Here is an 18301-nt window from a genome sequence, read left to right as displayed (position 1 = left end):
AAAAAGTCACGTTTAAAAGTTATTTTTATACGAAAATAGACACTTTTGCCAGCTCGAACAATTAACGCTCCCTGAGTATTGAATTTTGTGGGAGGGTATCCGAACTGTATTTTAGGGTCATGGAATCAGTAAATTTGCACTTAAGAGTTCCATATAGGAATCTTTTGTTCTACGACTTTTGGAAAAAGCCGCTACTTTAGCGGGAAAAAAGCTAAAAATAGCTAAATTTCGTTAGTTTTTAAGTTCTACACTATTAAAGGTACAGACATGTGCTATACCTCGTTTAAAAGGTATTTTGAAATACTTCAACGCCTTTTTAACTTAATTCGTTAAAATACAATTGTTTAAAAATTATGATTGACCAATTTAAATTTAAATGTTTACATTAGCACCTATGAGAGCAAAAGTAAACAAACAAAAACTTCTGATATCAAATAAAAACACCTCTAAACGAGGTAAAAAACTAGTGACGATCGCACCTTCAACGTACAAAAGTTCTGATATCAACTTTTGTGACGAAAAATAATTTTAGATGCGACTAAATAAGTACGCTATCTAAAATTTATTCATTCGGCACGCTACAACAAAAAACTTTCGTGTAGATATTAACTATTTGCTAAAGCGGGCCGAACGAGTAAATTTTAGATAGCGTACTTATTTAGTCGCATCTAAAATTATTTTTCGTCACAAAAGTTGATATCAGAACTTTTGTACGTTGAAGGTGCGATCGTCACTAGTTTTTTACCTCGTTTAGAGGTGTTTTTATTTGATCACATTATATTTCTTAAATCCAGTTTGTAGTTCAGTCCTTATCGTGGTTGCATCGGAGGTCCTGGCGCCACATATCCTGGATTAGGTGGGTATGGGTATGGTCCATGCGGCGGCGGTGGATTGTATCCGGAACTATTTCCTGCAGGAACCCATTGGTGCTCGGGAGTTGGAAAGTGGTAAATTGGATGCACCGGCGTCTGGAATGGTGGGTGTGGCCCATGGGGCGGTGGGTTGTGATGGTGGTGCGGTGGTGGCGGCGGCATCTTTATTTGTTTAACTACCTTTGTGTACTAAACTTTCCCGCTAATGTCATACCATTTATATAAAAATAAAATACTTCGGGCGCGTCGAAATCTTATCAGGGTTTCAGATAAGGTGGGCTTGTTAAGCCCATAAGTATGTCGGACTTCCCAGTATAACCACTATGAAGATGGAAGGTATTTTTTTGCCAACAATAACAAACGTTTGTTTTTAAAAAATTATTAATAGTAAACAAATTGATCATTTATGAGTAAGTCGGCAGGAAGTGATTCACTAATCACAACACACAATTAAACCTACTTCAAATAGAATATTTTTGCAAACAAACATATTTCTTATTGACTTGTTGTGTTTATTCAGTAATTAAGTTTTATACCTATAAACAAGTGTAGAAATAATCATAAAATAAAAATAACTGTAGAACACCTTATCCGTGGATTGTTGAAGGCATGTGCATGATAATGATTCGCAATCTGATGGGATAACCTTATCGAAATCTGCTAATACAAATATATGTATTCGTAGAATTCCCCTAAAATTACTCAGAATTATATTGTTCTGTTAATTCTTTCTACGTGTTAATTGGTTGATCCATAGCAGTTGTTCATTTTATGAGTATTTGCTGGAGGAGCCATATAGATAAGAATATAAGTATATTGTATTTGAGGATTTAGTTTATATTTTGAAGATATATGTATATCGGAACGCCACTTTTCTAGATTACCTGAAAAATAATAGTAAAAAATCACAAAATTAAGTATTTCAATATTTGTTTTATTTCTTTGGCTTGATTTAAAAAAAACCCCCATCGGTTTTATTGGAGTCGAAGCTCCTTAAAAATATATCCAACGTATTTAAAATCCTTTTAGTTTTGATCCTATTTATAATCCCCGCTTAGTGATGTCCATGGTGGGGCTTGTGATCTCCATGGTGGGGTGGATGTGGTTCTGGGTGATGATCTCCAGGATGGCCAGGACCCTTTGGTGGGTGTGGGTTGTGCGGCGGCTGGTGAGGTGGTGGCGGCATTTTTCCAAAAGCAAGTTTGATTCTGAACTGAAGTTTTGCTTTATTTTCCACCCTATATATAGTGGCAAAAATAGGGTTGAGTTCTCGGTTTTCCCATTAAAACGTTTTATCAGCCTTTGTGTCGCGATAAGGTCAGTTTAGTACTTGTCGTTTCATATCGGAATTTCCCAATGACAAAGCAGGGAGAAAAACAAAAATCTAGCCCCCCCTGAATTTTCATTCCACCTGGATTTATTAACTCGTCTCATCGGTTTCAGTTAGTGTGTGTTTTCTTATTATTTTGCAATAAAATTTTCTCGTGAAAAAGTGATGAAAAACCAACTTTGGGATACTCTGCAGGAAGTTGAAGAAGTTAAGGTTTCTTTTGAGCAAACCGTGAAGAAAATAAATAATATTCAACAGCGGTACAAAATGGTAACGGCTTTGAAGAAAAAGGCGACAAAGCGTCAGGAATCTTTCGAGGAGGAGATCCAAGCTGCGATTACAGAGACCCAAATTCCCAGTCTTCCCAAGAAAAGTATCGTCAAGAAGAATAAGATCAGATTGGTAACCAAAAAAAGGGTCAAGAAGAGCAAGAAGAGTCCTTTGACCATTCCACCTCGCATTTCGATATCGGAAAATGTCCTGGAAATGGAGGAACCTTTTGTATGCCTTCAAACAAATTGTGTCTACGAAGTACACGAAACAACTACGCATCTGGTGACGCGGAAGCCATATGGAGCTCTCATTCGGAGACTTTATCAATCCGCAAAGGGGATGGTTCGGGAGGAGGTTTCCTATAATCAGGAGCAAGATCGTAATCTGAATCAGGATCAGGAGGTTTATCCAGATTTTAAAAACTCCTTCTGTTCCTGCTCTTTTTGCTGTTTAGAATGCAGATAAATTATTTCTACGAGCTTTTGTCTTGCATATTTTTAGACCTACACAACAAATTTTGTACGAGCATTGAAATTGTTGATAATAAATTAAAGATGTTTAAAAAGCAGGTAAAAATAACTAAGCCTCTTATACATTTAGTAAAATATTTAACTGAAATCAACATTCATGATTCTCACGGAGTACAGAAATTTCATTGTTCATTTTACAGCAAATCTTCGTTTAATTTAATCGGATCATTTTCAATAACTAGCCTGGGCATCGATTACATCTGCCTTAACAAAGAAAAACAAGAAAGGAAGCCAAAACAAAGAAACGTTTGCTTATTTACGAGTCGCATTTTGTATGGGCAACTTAAACGCTAATGGCATAAACATCCGAGACGTGAGCGAAATGTTTAAAATTCGCTTTCCAGGGCTTCGAACGCAGGACAACGAGACGGAAACCGAGGTTTAGCGACTGTAATGTGGCCGCCGTCCAAATCAAATCTCAAATCATGCACGTTCCCTTTTGGCCGGCGGGAAATCGGGGGAAATCAGGGGGCGGGAGCGGAATTGAAAAGCGCCAGGAACAGAAACTGAAACCGGGATGGGATCCAAAAACCGATGACGAGCACCAGGACTGCACTCCCTGCACGGGGGAAAATTGTTTGAAAATTCAATTCACACATTTGCCAGTTGTCGATGATTTTCTGTGATTTTGACTGGGCCTCCACGTCGTCGTCCTCCACCTCCTGCCCTCCAATGCTAATGGCACAGCCAACTTCTTGCTGGCTCATCCGCAGCCTCAACTTCGGCCTACTACTTTGAGGTTTTCCTTAGAATTCTGGGGTGCTCCACACGGAAAAAAATCATGCATTTTGCATTACAAAATATCTTACAATATAATTGTTTTTGAAAAATTGAATTATCTGGTTTGTCTTCAACATTTGAAAAAAAATAAATATTTATTTATTTAACTTAAAAATATAAATTTTTGTAAAAACTTTTAAAGTATGAATTTTTATAAACGGTTTCTTCAAAAGTTTACACCAACACGTTTAGGTAAAAATTTCAAAAAGTGTTTAGACATATTTTTCTACTTTTTGCAACGTGTTGAGCTCAATTTCTTTTTGGTTTTCCAGCAAATAAGTGGAAAATCGCAACGAATTGTTACAGAGTCAGCGGCAGAGGTCCGTGGTGTGCTCCTGTTCCCGGCACGTGCAGATCGAACACTCGACTGCGGACTGCGTCCCGTATCCGTTGCACATCATCCTGGCTCATCCTGGCTGCTCCTCCTTCTCGTCCCGAGCTCCTCTTCTTCGTCGGTGTGGCATGTGTTTGAAATCTGAGCAAGCTTTTGAATCTTTTTTCGGCCAGGCTGGGGCATTCCTTCTCTATCGCTATTTTGTATGCAAAGAGTTGCCCGAAATTTAATTTATTTACTTTGCCCTCGAGTCGTTGTTGCTGCCTGTTTATTGTCTGCAAATGAAATGCGTCTATGTCGATGTCTAAGTCCCGTCTGTCGCTAGCTTTCTTTTTAAACGAATTACCATTTGCCAGCTTTGATGTTGGTCCCGTTCTTCCAGCCAACTTTCCTACCATTCTTTTATCCCGTTTTAATTTTTTTTTCGGCATTCTCGAATTTTCCTCCTTTTTTCTGGGTTAGTTCGGCTTTGACGCAAACTTTGCAGACCATAAAGTTTTGACTTCATGCAATTTTAATGACTTAACGAGCAGCATTCCGTTTGACATGGGAGTGTTATTTTTTTTTTTTTTGGGAGTGGGGTGGGCGACCGACTGGAAACGGCAGCTAATTAGCCAAACGCTTTGCGATTACCAAAACGAAAATTTCACTTTTCCTTTCACAGTCTCCCTGAAAACTTTACAATTGCAGAAACATGACTCTGCAGATAATGTCTTGTCAAAAAGAATATATTTACTTTTTAAGGAGTAACTTTTCCTAGCACCTTAAAAAAAAAAAAAACACATTTACCATTCGCTTGTTTTTTCTTCCACATGTTTTCTGTATGTGTGTGTGTGTAGTTTTATTAAATGTAGCTTTAATTTAGACAAATAAATTAAGAATTAATGATATAATAACTATGATCAACGTATATATTATGCAAACATGTTCGTGGCGTAGATGAGCAAAACCGATTGTTAAGAAAGATTTCCTGTAAGAAATGTGCAAATGTTTCACTGAACACAAAAACAAGCAAAATGGGGGGTGTTAAAAGAAATGAATAGGACATTGATTGGATAGATGAATTCGGTTTGGTTTTAGTGCGTTGTTTGTATGGATGACTAAGTCCGATTTTTAGAGCGGACTGTGTGTGAGTCTGAGTCGTCACTGGGCGGGTGGATTTGAACCCGATCCCTCATAACATGTCCCTGAGCACCTCCTTCTGGGCGGCAGTCAACTTCTCCGGAAACTGGATGTCAAAGGCCACCAGGAGATCGCCCTTGCGTGTCGTGTCCTTGGGAAATGGCAACCCGTATCCCTGGATCCGCTTCACCGTGTTCGGTTTAATAATCTCCTGCATGGTACTGATGCGCAACTTATCGCCGGACATGGTAGGAACTTGGAAGACAACGCCGCACAGAGCCTGGAAATTAAATACAAATATTTGTTTAATTTAAAAATGACAGAAATTTAAAAATTACAGAAATTTAAAGAAAAAGTAAATTTCTAAGAGAGATTTTGTAGATATTTATAGAGTCCACCATTTATTTTATTTAAGTTTTCTTGTAAATCTTGCAATTTATTTATTTCCCTTTTTTATTTTATTTATTTTGGTTCTTAGCTTATCAATCAAAATGGTCAGCAAATACCCCGGCCAATAACTCAATTTCGTTTTCTTTTTCACCCGAAACCAAACCGAAATGAGCAAACAACACATGAGTTCCACTGTCGAGTGGGATCTATCAATCTTTTTCGGGTAATCCTGTTTAGGTGCCCCAGAACCAATGCTAGATTTTTTTCCAGCTCCTTTGAGCTTTTATTTCCCCCCGAGTTGCATGTTTGCTTTCCCATCGAACATAACATTTGTAAATCCTTTTTTATGTTGCCTAATTCGTGTTTAAACATCTTGTTGACACGCTTCCATGTCCTTTTCTGTTTACTTTCCCTTTCTTGGCCCAGACAGTTTCATTGATACGTTCTTTCGGCCTGTCCGTTTGACATACGACTTGTTTAATTGGCCCACTAAGAGATGGGCATCAATCAGCGTTGGGTTTTGGCCCCATAGACATTGATGTGGCTTACCCAATTAATTTCCGTCCGAACTTGGATGAAAATCTTATTGATTGAACATTTCTCCCCTAGAGAAAATACTTTGTTAAAGATTAGGGGAGAGTGGGGGAATTTCGTCACAGGGGCAATTTCGTCACCTGCAATATCTCGGAATCCATAAGTCGTAAAAATATATAATTTTTTTGTTTTGGTCCTTCATGACGGCCAGACACAACCAATGCATTTGTTTTGCACAGAAGGCCAAGATAATTAAGCTATAATATTAAATGTGTTTTAACAGTTCAAAAGCTACATTTAGTTCTCGACGAAATTTTTTCGGTATGCCACAATTCAAAAGGAATAATATACACGATTTTTTATATAATACACAGTGCTATAATGTGCATTTCTGCGTCAGTGATTTTTAACTTCGCGCCTAATTTCGGAAGAAAAATAATTATTTCTAAAAAAGTACGGTCTGGGGAAATTTCTGGGGAAAAATGCTGACGAAATTCCCCCACTCTCCCCTATATAATTAAGTTCTTAGATATATAAAGATTTCTAACTATTCTTGTGAGTTTCCTTAAAAAGCCAGAAACTATCTTATCATTTAGGTGTTTGGGAATTATAATATGTGAGTCACACTATAATATAGCCCTACCTAAATATTAATAAAATAAATTGTTAATATATTTGTGATCTTAACTTCTCATTTTGACACTTCCATTTTGACATGCCTTGTTAGCATATCGCTGTGCGAAATCTCGTCTAAGGAAACCCCAGAAATGACAGATTAGCTTTGGTAATCCTTTTGGGACCGAATTCCAACATTTTCAACTGGTAAAGCCTTTATTTTTCAAACACAAGCCATAAACAACCGATAACTGGAATGTCAATCCCTTCCTCAACGGTGATTTATGAAAGGCACAAATAAAAAGGTTTTTGATCTAAGCCCGCAAAACGAAACAATCCCTGCGATGCCCATCAACGGATGATATAATATTTTATGCCACTCCATAACTTGTCACAAGTGATTTGTAACCAAAGAACTTGCTGGACACGTGTTAAATAGTTGTCAATGTGCCCCACGCCTCACCCAATAAAATACAAATAAGTTATAAATACAAAAAGAAATCACATCAAACATAAATAAATAAATTGCGACAAAACCAAAGTGCACACCTTATGAATATTTAAATATATAGGTATGTGAACAAATGTGCGTACTTTTATATCGCGGATCGGGTATTGAGTATTATTTGCCGACTGGCGAATTTAAAGCGATGACAACATAAACTGATGACGACAGACCCAGACAACAGCAACAACAACGATAACAACCTGTCCCCACGATGACGACGACCAGCATCAATATTTTTTTAATCTAAATGTTGAAAATGTTGTCGCAGCACAAAAAAAAACAGCGAACTACATATATATAAATCTGTAACGCTTAAATACTTTGCTACCTTTTACGGAAGCTGAAGCATAAAAAAGCAAAACAGAGGCAACCGAAAATAAAGGGAATACAAATGTGAATGGGGCAACGATAAAGTTTTGCGAGCACTCTGTATCGGGATCAGGAATTTAGGAAAAATATGGCAAACCGTTTTCAAAAGCTATAGCTACAACTATAACCGAAAGAAATGCATATCAAACATTTATCATATTAAAAATGGTTATTTTTACTTTTATTTAACCTGACCAAAACTAAAACTCAAAAAACCTCTGAGTTAAAAGTAAAACTTTTAAAATATGATTTTATTTTGACCCTATTTTAGAATAGAAAGTGTAAAGATTTATTACAAATCTTACTCAATATTCTATATTTAATATATCAAATTGAGTACCTACTTCTGCATTTTTCCTGTGTATAAAAATCATCGTTGAAGCTATCAACGGCTCGATGATAAATCTGAATGTCAGGCTCAGCTTAACGGAAGGTTCCAGGCAGTAAACATAAATTCCCCTATATATTCTACCGCTTTATGCTCGTTTTTTTTCCATTTTTTGCGAACTGCTCTAGACAATTACTCTCGCTGAAAGAAGTGAAGGTTTAGGTGGAAAAAACAAATCAACAGCATTCAATCGCATGTCATAAAGCATTATTCTTCTGCCTCTTTTTTTTGTAACGTAACCCCCCTCAAAACTCTTTTCCTCGCCCCAGTTGACAACTGTCATCAAAATGCAAACGAAGTTTTCGACTACCAAATGGTTTTGTATAGAACTTCCAATTTTTTTCTAACAAAAATGAAAAAAAGGAAGAGGACCAAATCATTTGGGCCACCAATCGAATGACAATGCCATTGGGCAGACATCGAAAACAACAACGTCTGGCCATCAGTTACAACCAGGGAGTCCTGGTTACACTCGTACATCCTTGAATTCTTCATCAATTTTAGTTTGCTGCATTTGCGAGAATTCTGACGCAGGCACTTGAAAACAAAACCATTGTTAAATTTGATTTCCATTTCGAAAATGTGTACGTACAACCCAGACAGAGGGAGAGAGTGCCACAAAAATCGAGTGAGGTGAGTTTAAAATTCAAACCGAAACGTGCTAAGTCTATATATCATCCGCCATATGCATAAAAACAAAATATAAGACCAAAAGCGTAAAGCAAAAAATTAATTCGAAACTCATTGACTTCAATTTTTATCGTAAACGATGATGTAATTTATGAGTCGCATTAAATTTACTGCTGCAGCGACAACAAAAGCAAAATATGACAGAAAAAATTGAAAACGTTGTTGGCAATTATGTGGATGATCATATATGGAGCTCCAATTGCCTTATGGCTGCTTTATTGCGGCGAACAGAATCTTACGAGCGCAGAGTTGGGCAAGTGATTATAAAAGTCATGATTTATTGGTTTCTATTAACCAGATTGGCGAGCTAATTTTATATGTATTTAAATTTAAAAGAAGAAAATTAAATTCTTACATCTTAGATATTCCCATCATTTAATTAAGTTCAAAAGAATATTTCATGTAGCTACTAATAGCCCATCCAAACACGACTTATCCCCAATTCAAGCAGAAAAATATTTCAATTAAATCCATTCACATTATCCACTCAGAGCCAAATAACCGTGTCAAATATTTCTATATAGAAAGAACGACATGACACTTTTAGCTCAAAACCAAAACCAATATGGAATTCATAAATTCAAAATAGAGGCAACAAAAATATTTGGCCAACTATGCCATAAGTGGCTGGGGACCGAGAGAGAAGGCCAAAAATATTTACTAAATTTGTCGCACTAACAAGCAATAAAATGTTAAAAATCTCCAACGGAGCCAAGTCAACTATTTAATCTACTTAATGCAATTAACAATTTTAACATGACTGCAAACTCAGTGGCGTGTCATTTCAGTTTGTTCGTCTGTTAGTTTTCAGAATTTCAAAATTTTTGATATTTTTTCTATATTTTTTTTCTATTTTTTTGGACTTGACCATATTGGTTTCTGAGTGAACTAACAAAAACAAAAATGTTGTGCGAAGTTTTGCGCTTTGGCGACTGTGTAAAAATCTAACACCTCAGTGGGAGCCGCTATAGAGCAGATTGCTGGCCAAAATCCCATTCTCTGTCTCCGTTAATTGAAACTTGACCATGTTTACCAATTTGGCGGGGTGCTTTGCTGCTCGGCTGCTCACCGCGTATATGGTAAATTTGCCATAACCATTATGCCTGCCTGATTTCATTACAATTTGATTTAGGCACTGGCTGCGCCTCTAATTGGGCGCCATACTGTGAGAACCCAACCACAGGTCCCTCATGAGATATCTGATGGAGATTATTCTGAAGCGAGGTTTTAGTTGGATTTCAGAGGGTCAAGTATAATAAAAGAACCCATCTGTGAGAAATGTGACCTATATCTGTTGATTAAGAGCTGCTAGCAAAATTAAAGTATCTACATAAATAAGCTAAAAAATGCTTGAGCATAAGAAATGTAATTTTTAAATCGTTCAAATGGAAAAATATAAAAAACAGTACTTGGATATTGTTATTTTCATAAAATAAAATTAGTAGCTTACGATTATATCCAATTATGAATTTATGTTAAATATTTATGTTTCATCAAAAATGGCTTAAAAAATAAATAATCAAATATTGATAATAAGTAAAATACCATGCCTACTTGATGTATTGATTTTTTACTAACTTTCAAGGTCATTCCCATGATTATTCTCTTTAAAAAAATATCTTTTAATATTTTAAATAATCCTTGAAGGTAAAAAATACAGCTATACATTTCCTATTATCCAACAATTTTAATACTTCAAATATAAAACTTTCTATTGAACCCTGGACTCACCTGCTTGAGCGTCAGTCTCGCCGTGTAGCGGAGATCGCTGCCCTCGCGCTTGAACATGGCATGCGGTTTGTCCCGGATGATGAACACAATGTCGGCGGGTATTTTGCCGGGCGCCTGGTCGCCCTCCTTCTGGAAGGTGACCTTCGTTCCGGACTTCCAGCCCGGCTTGATGGATATCTGCAGGACCTTGTCCTCCTTGCGCGAACTGCCGTCCGCCTGGACGACGCGTCGGGAGATTTTCATTTTCTTAACACAGCCGTGGTAGATCTCCTCCAGCGTCACATAGAGATCGTGTTCGACGGGCGGATCCTGCTTCTGCTCCTTCTTGAACGGCGTGTGCACATTGAAGGAGTGTGATCTGAAAGAGGGCCTGTGAAAGATTAGTAAGGGGCTTCTGGGGTTAGCTTCCTAACGAGATGGACCAACCTGAAGGCACTGCCCAGACCATGCCGCGAACCAATCCCACCGAAGGGCGAGGAGAAGAAGTCGGGTTCCGTGTCCAGATCGAAGACGTTCTTATCGAACAGATTGTCGCCCATGTCGAAGAACGAGGCGAACGGATTGCTGTTGCCAAAGAACTGGGCGAAGGTGGCTCGCGGATCTCCATGGAACTGATATGTAAACGAATTGCTCGAGGGACCGCCATTTCGTGTGCCTAGAAATTAAATTAAAAAAATATTTTAAATATTTAAAAATATATATTACAAGTATTATATTTACTAACTCAACAATTCTACCAATAACATTTTTGATTCGCGAATTTAATATTATTTTTTCTTGGCCATAATAGTAATATTACTGTTTAATTTATAAAACACCTAAAGTTATCATAGTATATAAATTTTCTATTATATCATTTAATATTTAGCAAAATCTGTAATACTTTTATCAATTAATCAATTTAAAAAATATATATTACTTAAAAATTTTAAGTTAAAATCCTTTTTCTACTACTAAAAAATATTTAAAAATTCTTTAAAAAGTTCTGTAAACTTACCGCCACTCTTCAGACCATCCTCGCCGTATTTGTCGTACACCTCCCGTTTGCTCTTGTCTGAAAGGACCTCGTAGGCCTCGGCGACCTCTTTGAATTTGTCCTCGGCATTGGCGGCTTTGTTTTTATCCGGATGATAGCGCAGGGCCAGTTTCCTGTAGGCCTTTTTGATCTCATCGTCGGTGGCAGTTTTTGGCAGCCCTAAAGTTTTGTAGTAATCTTTACCCATTTTGTAGGTTCTATCTGTGTATGTGAGCGGGTTCTATATATGTAGGTAAAAAGTTAACACTCAAGTTCACTGTACTCTAGTATCTGAAAGAAAAAATTAAAATATTTAATTTATATTTATTTTTTAAAAATTGCTACCTACAATATAATATCAGTTATCGGTTTTCCATATATAACAAGGACCTCCTTAGTTGCTATGATACTGCTCCTGATAATGTCCTTCCCTTTATCTTTATAATGGCACTTGCATCTTGTCGTTCTCCCTTGTTGTTCGCTTGCTCTATTATCAGCCAAGATCTGCAAAGAATCAGAAAAAATATTTATTTAGCTATGTATAGGTAGTTCCATTCGGCTGTTCGGGTTGGGATCATAAGACGCGTCACAGACCCTGGCCATGTTCAATGCTAAAACGGCCCACGCCTTTTTACTAATTTTAGACCGGCTAGCAAGAAATTGTTTTTTCTTCTTTCCGGAACATTGGAACTTTTTGTATGAGCACTTTTCACCCTTTCCATCTTCCCATCGCCTGTCCATCCATTGATGGACACTTTAAAATTAAGTATTTGCCAAATGCAAGTTCAATTAACGCTCTATGTATTTATCCATTTATTTGATATTCTTAAGCATTCGACAAACAGACATCGATAAACAAGAAAAGTCTTTTAAATACTTATATTTGCGCACAAATACATTGTCAGGTTTTTTTTGAGAGAGAAATTCATAAATGAAAATTGTTCCCGAGCCAATTTGCATTGACCTTAACATTTCTGAAAGATCTGAAGATCTGGGTGTCCAATTGAGTTTAACATGAGCCATTTGAATTAGAATTGACGATGACATTTATGAATATTTCTGCGACAGACAGAGATCACTGGGGGTTGGAATACCCCCTTTTGGGATCGAGAGCCAAGAACATTAGAACTTGATTGGTTGACAAGTCTATCAAGGGGGCGTTGAGACATCTGTAACTTAAAACTGTTCCTGCTTGCGGTTTCCCCGAACTATCAATCCACAGAAGATCACCAGACCTTTCATCGTGAAAAGTTAATCAACATTGTGCAATCTTAACCACAACAGTCATGCCGCATTATCTTATAAAACTGAGGAAACTATTTAAATTTTGAGTTGATAACTAGATAATGATTTTTTAAAAGGAACTAGAAGATAGATTATCAAATAATAATCATCACTGAATTTTTTAATTCATATTTTTAATTCATTCACACTTCATTCACACAAAAACAATTATCACAACATTCTATAATCCATAATAAACATGATCTTTAATTGCACCGAAGGTCTGTTATTGCTCAAGTTCAAGATCGCATCCCGAAAATTCATTAAAATTCAAGATGTCAACACTCAGGCCGGCAATCCATACTCAAAACAGTTTTCAGCCTTGGGCTTAACTGATTTCATCTTGGAATATCGTTTCGTATATATAGACGAGAATATATAAAACTTGTTGCGTTGACAATTTTGAACGGCAAAACCAAAAAAAAATACAAAATTGCTGCGAAATGTCTGCCTTGAATCGCGATTCTCCGAGAGAGGGAGACACTTTGGGGCACAAGATTTGTTGACTATTGACAGCAGACGATTGATGCGATCAGCGCCATTCCGTTCCAGAAATTAGTCAGCTGCAGTTTGCATATAATTCGCCAGCGGATCGTGAAATCTATTCCGGATCGGATCGGTTCATCGATTCGTGCCAAATGTGTGCCAGATTGAGCGTTGAGCGAACAGGGGACAAGGTCAGAAAGAAAATTCATGCGAATATAGATATGCTATTTTTTCCGAATTTTCGTTCTTTCATTCAAAGAAAGTTTTTTTTCTCTCTGCCAGCAAATAAAGATAAATGAAATATATGAAATATGTACGTTACGCAAGGCGATTATGCTATGTGTTTTATATGTTTTGTACATTCCACCGATTAAATTGAATATTTTTTATCGACAGAGATTTTCGCACGCGTTTTAATAATTCTTTTTATGGTTCTTTATTGAATTATTGGCAGTATATGTATGCATTGTTTCGTGTAAAATTACGGGCTTAAGGTGGAAAATAAATTCATGCTGAAATCGAAATTATTGCCGGCCATATAAAGAGGCTTTTTATGGCCCCGCCCAATTGACAGTTACAACATGTTTCGAGTGGGTGGTTTCGGGCCACTTCCGCATATATTATTCACCAGACACTGGCGGCAGCTCATTTATTGATTACAGAATAACATTTGTTTAACAATTTATTGGATACTCGCATACTGCATTATTAGTGAATTGCTTTTTCAACGTTTTTCATTGTCATTTTGTTTGCAAAATTTGCATTTGAATTTCTTTCCATTTCTGCGCAACATTATAAATTGTCGTAGGTTATGAGAGGCCAAGCGATGGGGGGAAATGTTCGGGAAAATTGTTTGTGTCGTCCCCGGATTGCACTAATTGAATTGAACTTGATTTATTAATGCCTCGACTCGGCAACTTTAATTCCCATTTTGTGTCTCGTTTTTGCCCGTATTCCCAACTAATGCTCACATGTCCAAAAAAACCAAGTGAGAGGTGGAGAAATAAGATTAAAAGAAACGAGATTTAATAATAAACGAATATCAAATTGAAAGAGTGATTTATGTTTGGGCTATTCAAATTTGTTATTTATTGCTTTGGAGATCAAAGTCGTATGGCTGGGGGCCTGATATTGCTGATAAAATCGGTTACTAATGCGACAGTCAACTTGGTTAAATGAACTCAATACCAATACCTATGGGTGATCTATAGATCAAATATTTAGGCCACAGCTAATTGATGCACGTTGATTGATAAAATAAATAAATATATATATTTTCATTAACTATAGAATCGTATGCCATTTTAAATGCACTTAAATGCGTTCAATATTATCCAAAAATTTTAAATATTTTGTTATTATTTAAATAATGTTTTATAATGCAAGCCAAATAAATTTCTACATTAACTTTATTTACCATCTGTTACCAAATTTTAAATTTTGTGTACCTTTCCATGACCAATTGATTATTTGGTATTACACCATAATATTTTTAGTGTTTCAAGGTTGTCAAAACTTTTGGTCCCCTGACTCTCATTCAACTCCAGCCATTCACTCTCGCTCTCAAAGAAGCGAACACAAAAATCTGTTTTGTTTGTGCTATTTCTCTTTTTCAAAGTCAACAGCAAAACCCATTCATTGTCAACCCAATAGATTTTTTTGTTTTGTGCCAATCGAAATCAGCCAAAAACTGATCAAACACCGTGAAGTTTATTCACCCACACTCGACAAAAAGTTGCCAAAAATCTAACAAATAAACAAAAAAAATGAAGAAAAACGAGTACGGCAAGAATCGAAAAAGTTGCCATGACCGAAGCAAATCGTTTAGGCAAAGCAGCATTAGATGACCAAAAAGAAAACCAACGAAAGATTCCGGCAAATTATCAATACTTTTGGGGTGGGTGTTTCTAAGCCGCAAATCTGATGCAAAAATAGGTCCAATGACTAAGCGGGTTTACCTTTGGACGTACAGTAAAATCTCCCACACAATCATCAGCCAAACATTTTCGATTTTGGAGAAATTTTTTTGTGCGTTTTGGCCAAAATGAATCAGCATTCAGCAATTTAGACAGTGATTTGCATGAGGTTGGGTAATACACTTTTTTTCGACGTGGTTTATCTTTGCAGATGGATGATCCTCTGTTTACACAGGAATTTCATACTAATTTGCTAAGAGCATTGATTTCTGAGCAACAAAATATGCAGGCAAATATTCCATTTCCGTTTATTTTCGGTTTCGGCGTAACAAAAACAAATGCAAAAGGCAAACAACCGATTTGCATAGAATAACTATTAGAGCGAACATATTGTATACGAAGATATTTGAATTTGAATTTTTGTCTCACCGAAAATTTGCATGCGACGATGAAAATGAAAAACTCGTTTCAGCTGGTTAGAATAAATGTTGTTTGTGCGGAAATTGTTTTTGATTTTGTTTGGTATATTGATTAAAATGTTGTTGCAAATGATATTTAATTGAAAGCATAAATGGAAAGCTTTTAATAGAATTGTTTGGACAATACAAGGTTTTATGGTGAGCAAAAAAAAGGAAAATAGTTTAGTCAGAAAGAAATAAATTTATCGAGTTTATCAAAGTTATCATACGCTTTAAAGTAACATTTATTTTGATTTATATTTTTTCTGTATTGTTATTAAATTTATTTTTAAATCTATTCGTAAAAAAAATTAAGAAAAATGAATAAAATCAAAAAGAATTAAATTTAATAAAATTCTTTAGACATTTTTTTGTAAAATATTTGTATTTTAAAATTAACTTTTAACTTAGTGGTTAGCTCTTTTGAATGTTTTTAATTGATTGATAAGCCGTATTTTAATTTCCGCTCATATAAAAAGCGTTCATTAATTTATATAATTAAAGCAGGCTTTTTTTAGCTTTACGACAGAGAAGAATGAAATTAATCAATTGCAAAAACAAAAGCGCGAAAGTGTATTTCCTTGTGTTTTCCTTTCCCCATAATTACTTTGCTTAATTGCCCCACCAGCTCTTCTTCTTTTTTCTCTCTCACTCTCGGTGGCGAAAAAAAATGACGAATTTTGCATGTGTTTTGCGGCTCAACGACCATCAAAACAATACTGGGGGCCATGCCCCCTTCTGGCTGCCGCCCACCCAGCAGCTGTTCAAAGAGTATTACCCATGGTTCCACTCCTCGAACAGAAAAAAAAAGCTGAAGACCCCGCTCTCTCGATCTCTTTGCTACTCTCGAATGTGTCATAATTTATAAATACTAGGCAAAAACCGAAGAGCCAACAGTCCACTAACGGTACGAACTGACAAATTCTAGTGTGATTATGATTAGCAGCAATCATTAAAATTTTCTTTTATTTTTTACACTCTCTGGTGGTAATTTGTTGCCATTTGGCTTTTCGCCTTTATTGTGCTATTGACCATTTGTATGATTTTTTGGAGGCCAAATCTTTATTTTTCTATGCGCCTTCAATCATAATCGGTTGCCTTGTGTGTTTACTTTTTATTTATGAATTGTGGCCAACAAAATTTGAGTGTTTGAAAAATGAGGCAATAGCAGAGACCAAAAAATGACTATAAAAAGCAGACTTGACCACGAAAAATAAAGAGAGTATTTGAAGAGTTTATTTATGGGTTTAAAATTAAGATATTTTCCATTTCTCGTTTTTGAAAAGCAAAGTAATTTTGAATTACTGAAATTGTGTCCCTTTGGAATTTTGTATTTCCTTCTAAAACCTATACAGTTTTCTTATTTTCCCCCGAGGTCTTCCTTAATTTTTGGTCCACCCTATGTGCACCTTTAACTTAACCGAATTTCAAACACAAATCTTTTCACACATTGTGTGTACACAGAGTAGAAAGCCCATGAATATTCCAAAGAATCGGCATGAAAATTTCGAAAAATAATCAGGCAAACTGGGCAGCAGCAAAATTGGTGAGAACAGAAAAAAAAACATATACACAAAAATAACTAAAAGTGCTAAAAATAAAACTTATTTAAAGAAATGAAACCATGAAAATTCAAAAACACACAGGCCATAGCGAAAAACGATGGCAAATACAAAAATATAAATAATAAAATGAGCGGAAAAATCACTTTTGGACTTTGCAGATATACTTGGCGTATACTTTATATAAGGGTTCTTTCGGTTTTTGACTTCTGGGCCACTCCAAAGTGAAATCCTGGCGATAAACAAAGGCGACCGAGCCATAAAAAGCACGGATTACAAGGCACGATTGTTTATGGTTTGTATGTCTGGGTATACGAATTCGAATATATTTTTTTTATTTTTTGCTTTTACCACATTTGGCTAACGATACGAGGCAAAAAACACACACACAGATGTATAGTCACTCCAGCACTCACTCACACACACACACGCACTGCAAGTCCGTGATTAATTGTCATTGAAAAACCAATAATACATTTTGGGGGACTCCTTACAATTGATTGGATGATTGGGCGTATGCTTGATATGGATGGAAGATCCTCCGATTTGGCAATTTCAAAAATGTATTATTAGCGCGGGCTTCTCGCTGCCAATTTGCCGCCAGATGCGTGCAGCAAAACCGTTAGTTATTGTTGGGTGCGAATCCGCGAAAAGAACGCGATAAAGTGGATGCGACAACGCTTGGGGACTCACTGAACTGATCCACCACCGACTGGCACCACCAGCACCACCGCCACCACCGCTCCACTTGCCCCAATCTCGCGCTCCCGCTCTCTCGGATCGCGGATCTCGAACCTCGTATCTCGAATCGAGATCCCCCGGAGAGCCTACAAAAAAGATATCCCCCGAAAACAGCAGAGAGAATGAGCAGCCGAGAGACCCGAATTAAAAGTGAGAGGTTTCTTAACGATCCGATTTTTGTTTTTTCTTTTATTTACCACACATGTACCCTAAGTACGATCGAGACAGAAGTCGTGGAAATAGGCGAAAATCAAGTACAATATCAAAAACGGCCGTTCCACGCGAGATCCACGATCGCCACCGATATGCGTCATCATACTATAGCTACTTGTAGCTTTTTCCCATAGGTAAAACAAAAGCTTCACGGCAAGAG

At 36.6% G+C, this 18301-nt stretch overlaps 2 protein-coding genes across 5 annotated transcripts; one reads left to right on the top strand and one right to left on the bottom strand.

Moving 5' to 3' along the window:
• Positions 1-2273: 2273 nt before the first annotated feature.
• On the top strand, positions 2274-3044 carry LOC108057787 (uncharacterized). The gene has a single exon (XM_017142221.3). The coding sequence runs from the start codon at positions 2368-2370 to the stop codon at positions 2938-2940; it is 573 nt and encodes a 190-aa protein (XP_016997710.2). The 5' UTR covers positions 2274-2367; the 3' UTR covers positions 2941-3044.
• Positions 3045-4910: 1866 nt separating this feature from the next.
• Positions 4911-18233, bottom strand: LOC108057859 (dnaJ protein homolog 1). Of its 4 annotated transcripts, none has more exons than XM_017142313.3 (6): positions 18126-18233; positions 11831-11985; positions 11464-11772; positions 10893-11121; positions 10467-10836; positions 4911-5521 (listed from the first exon to the last, which is right to left on the bottom strand). In XM_017142313.3, exons 3-6 carry the CDS (start codon positions 11687-11689, stop codon positions 5294-5296), a joined length of 1053 nt encoding a protein of 350 aa, XP_016997802.1. In that variant the 5' UTR covers positions 11690-11772; positions 11831-11985; positions 18126-18233; the 3' UTR covers positions 4911-5293. The 4 variants fall into 4 exon arrangements, with proteins under 4 accessions (XP_016997802.1, XP_016997800.1, XP_070071458.1 ...); XM_017142311.3 differs by lacking the exon at positions 18126-18233 and adding an exon at positions 17682-17896; XM_070215357.1 differs by lacking the exon at positions 18126-18233 and adding an exon at positions 13070-13288.
• Between the last annotated feature and the right edge of the window lie 68 nt (positions 18234-18301).

This window comes from Drosophila takahashii, chromosome 2L (genome assembly GCF_030179915.1).
Source record: "Drosophila takahashii strain IR98-3 E-12201 chromosome 2L, DtakHiC1v2, whole genome shotgun sequence".
Taxonomy (NCBI): Eukaryota; Metazoa; Arthropoda; class Insecta; order Diptera; family Drosophilidae; genus Drosophila; species Drosophila takahashii.
This window is presented reverse-complemented; position numbering and strand designations above follow the sequence as displayed.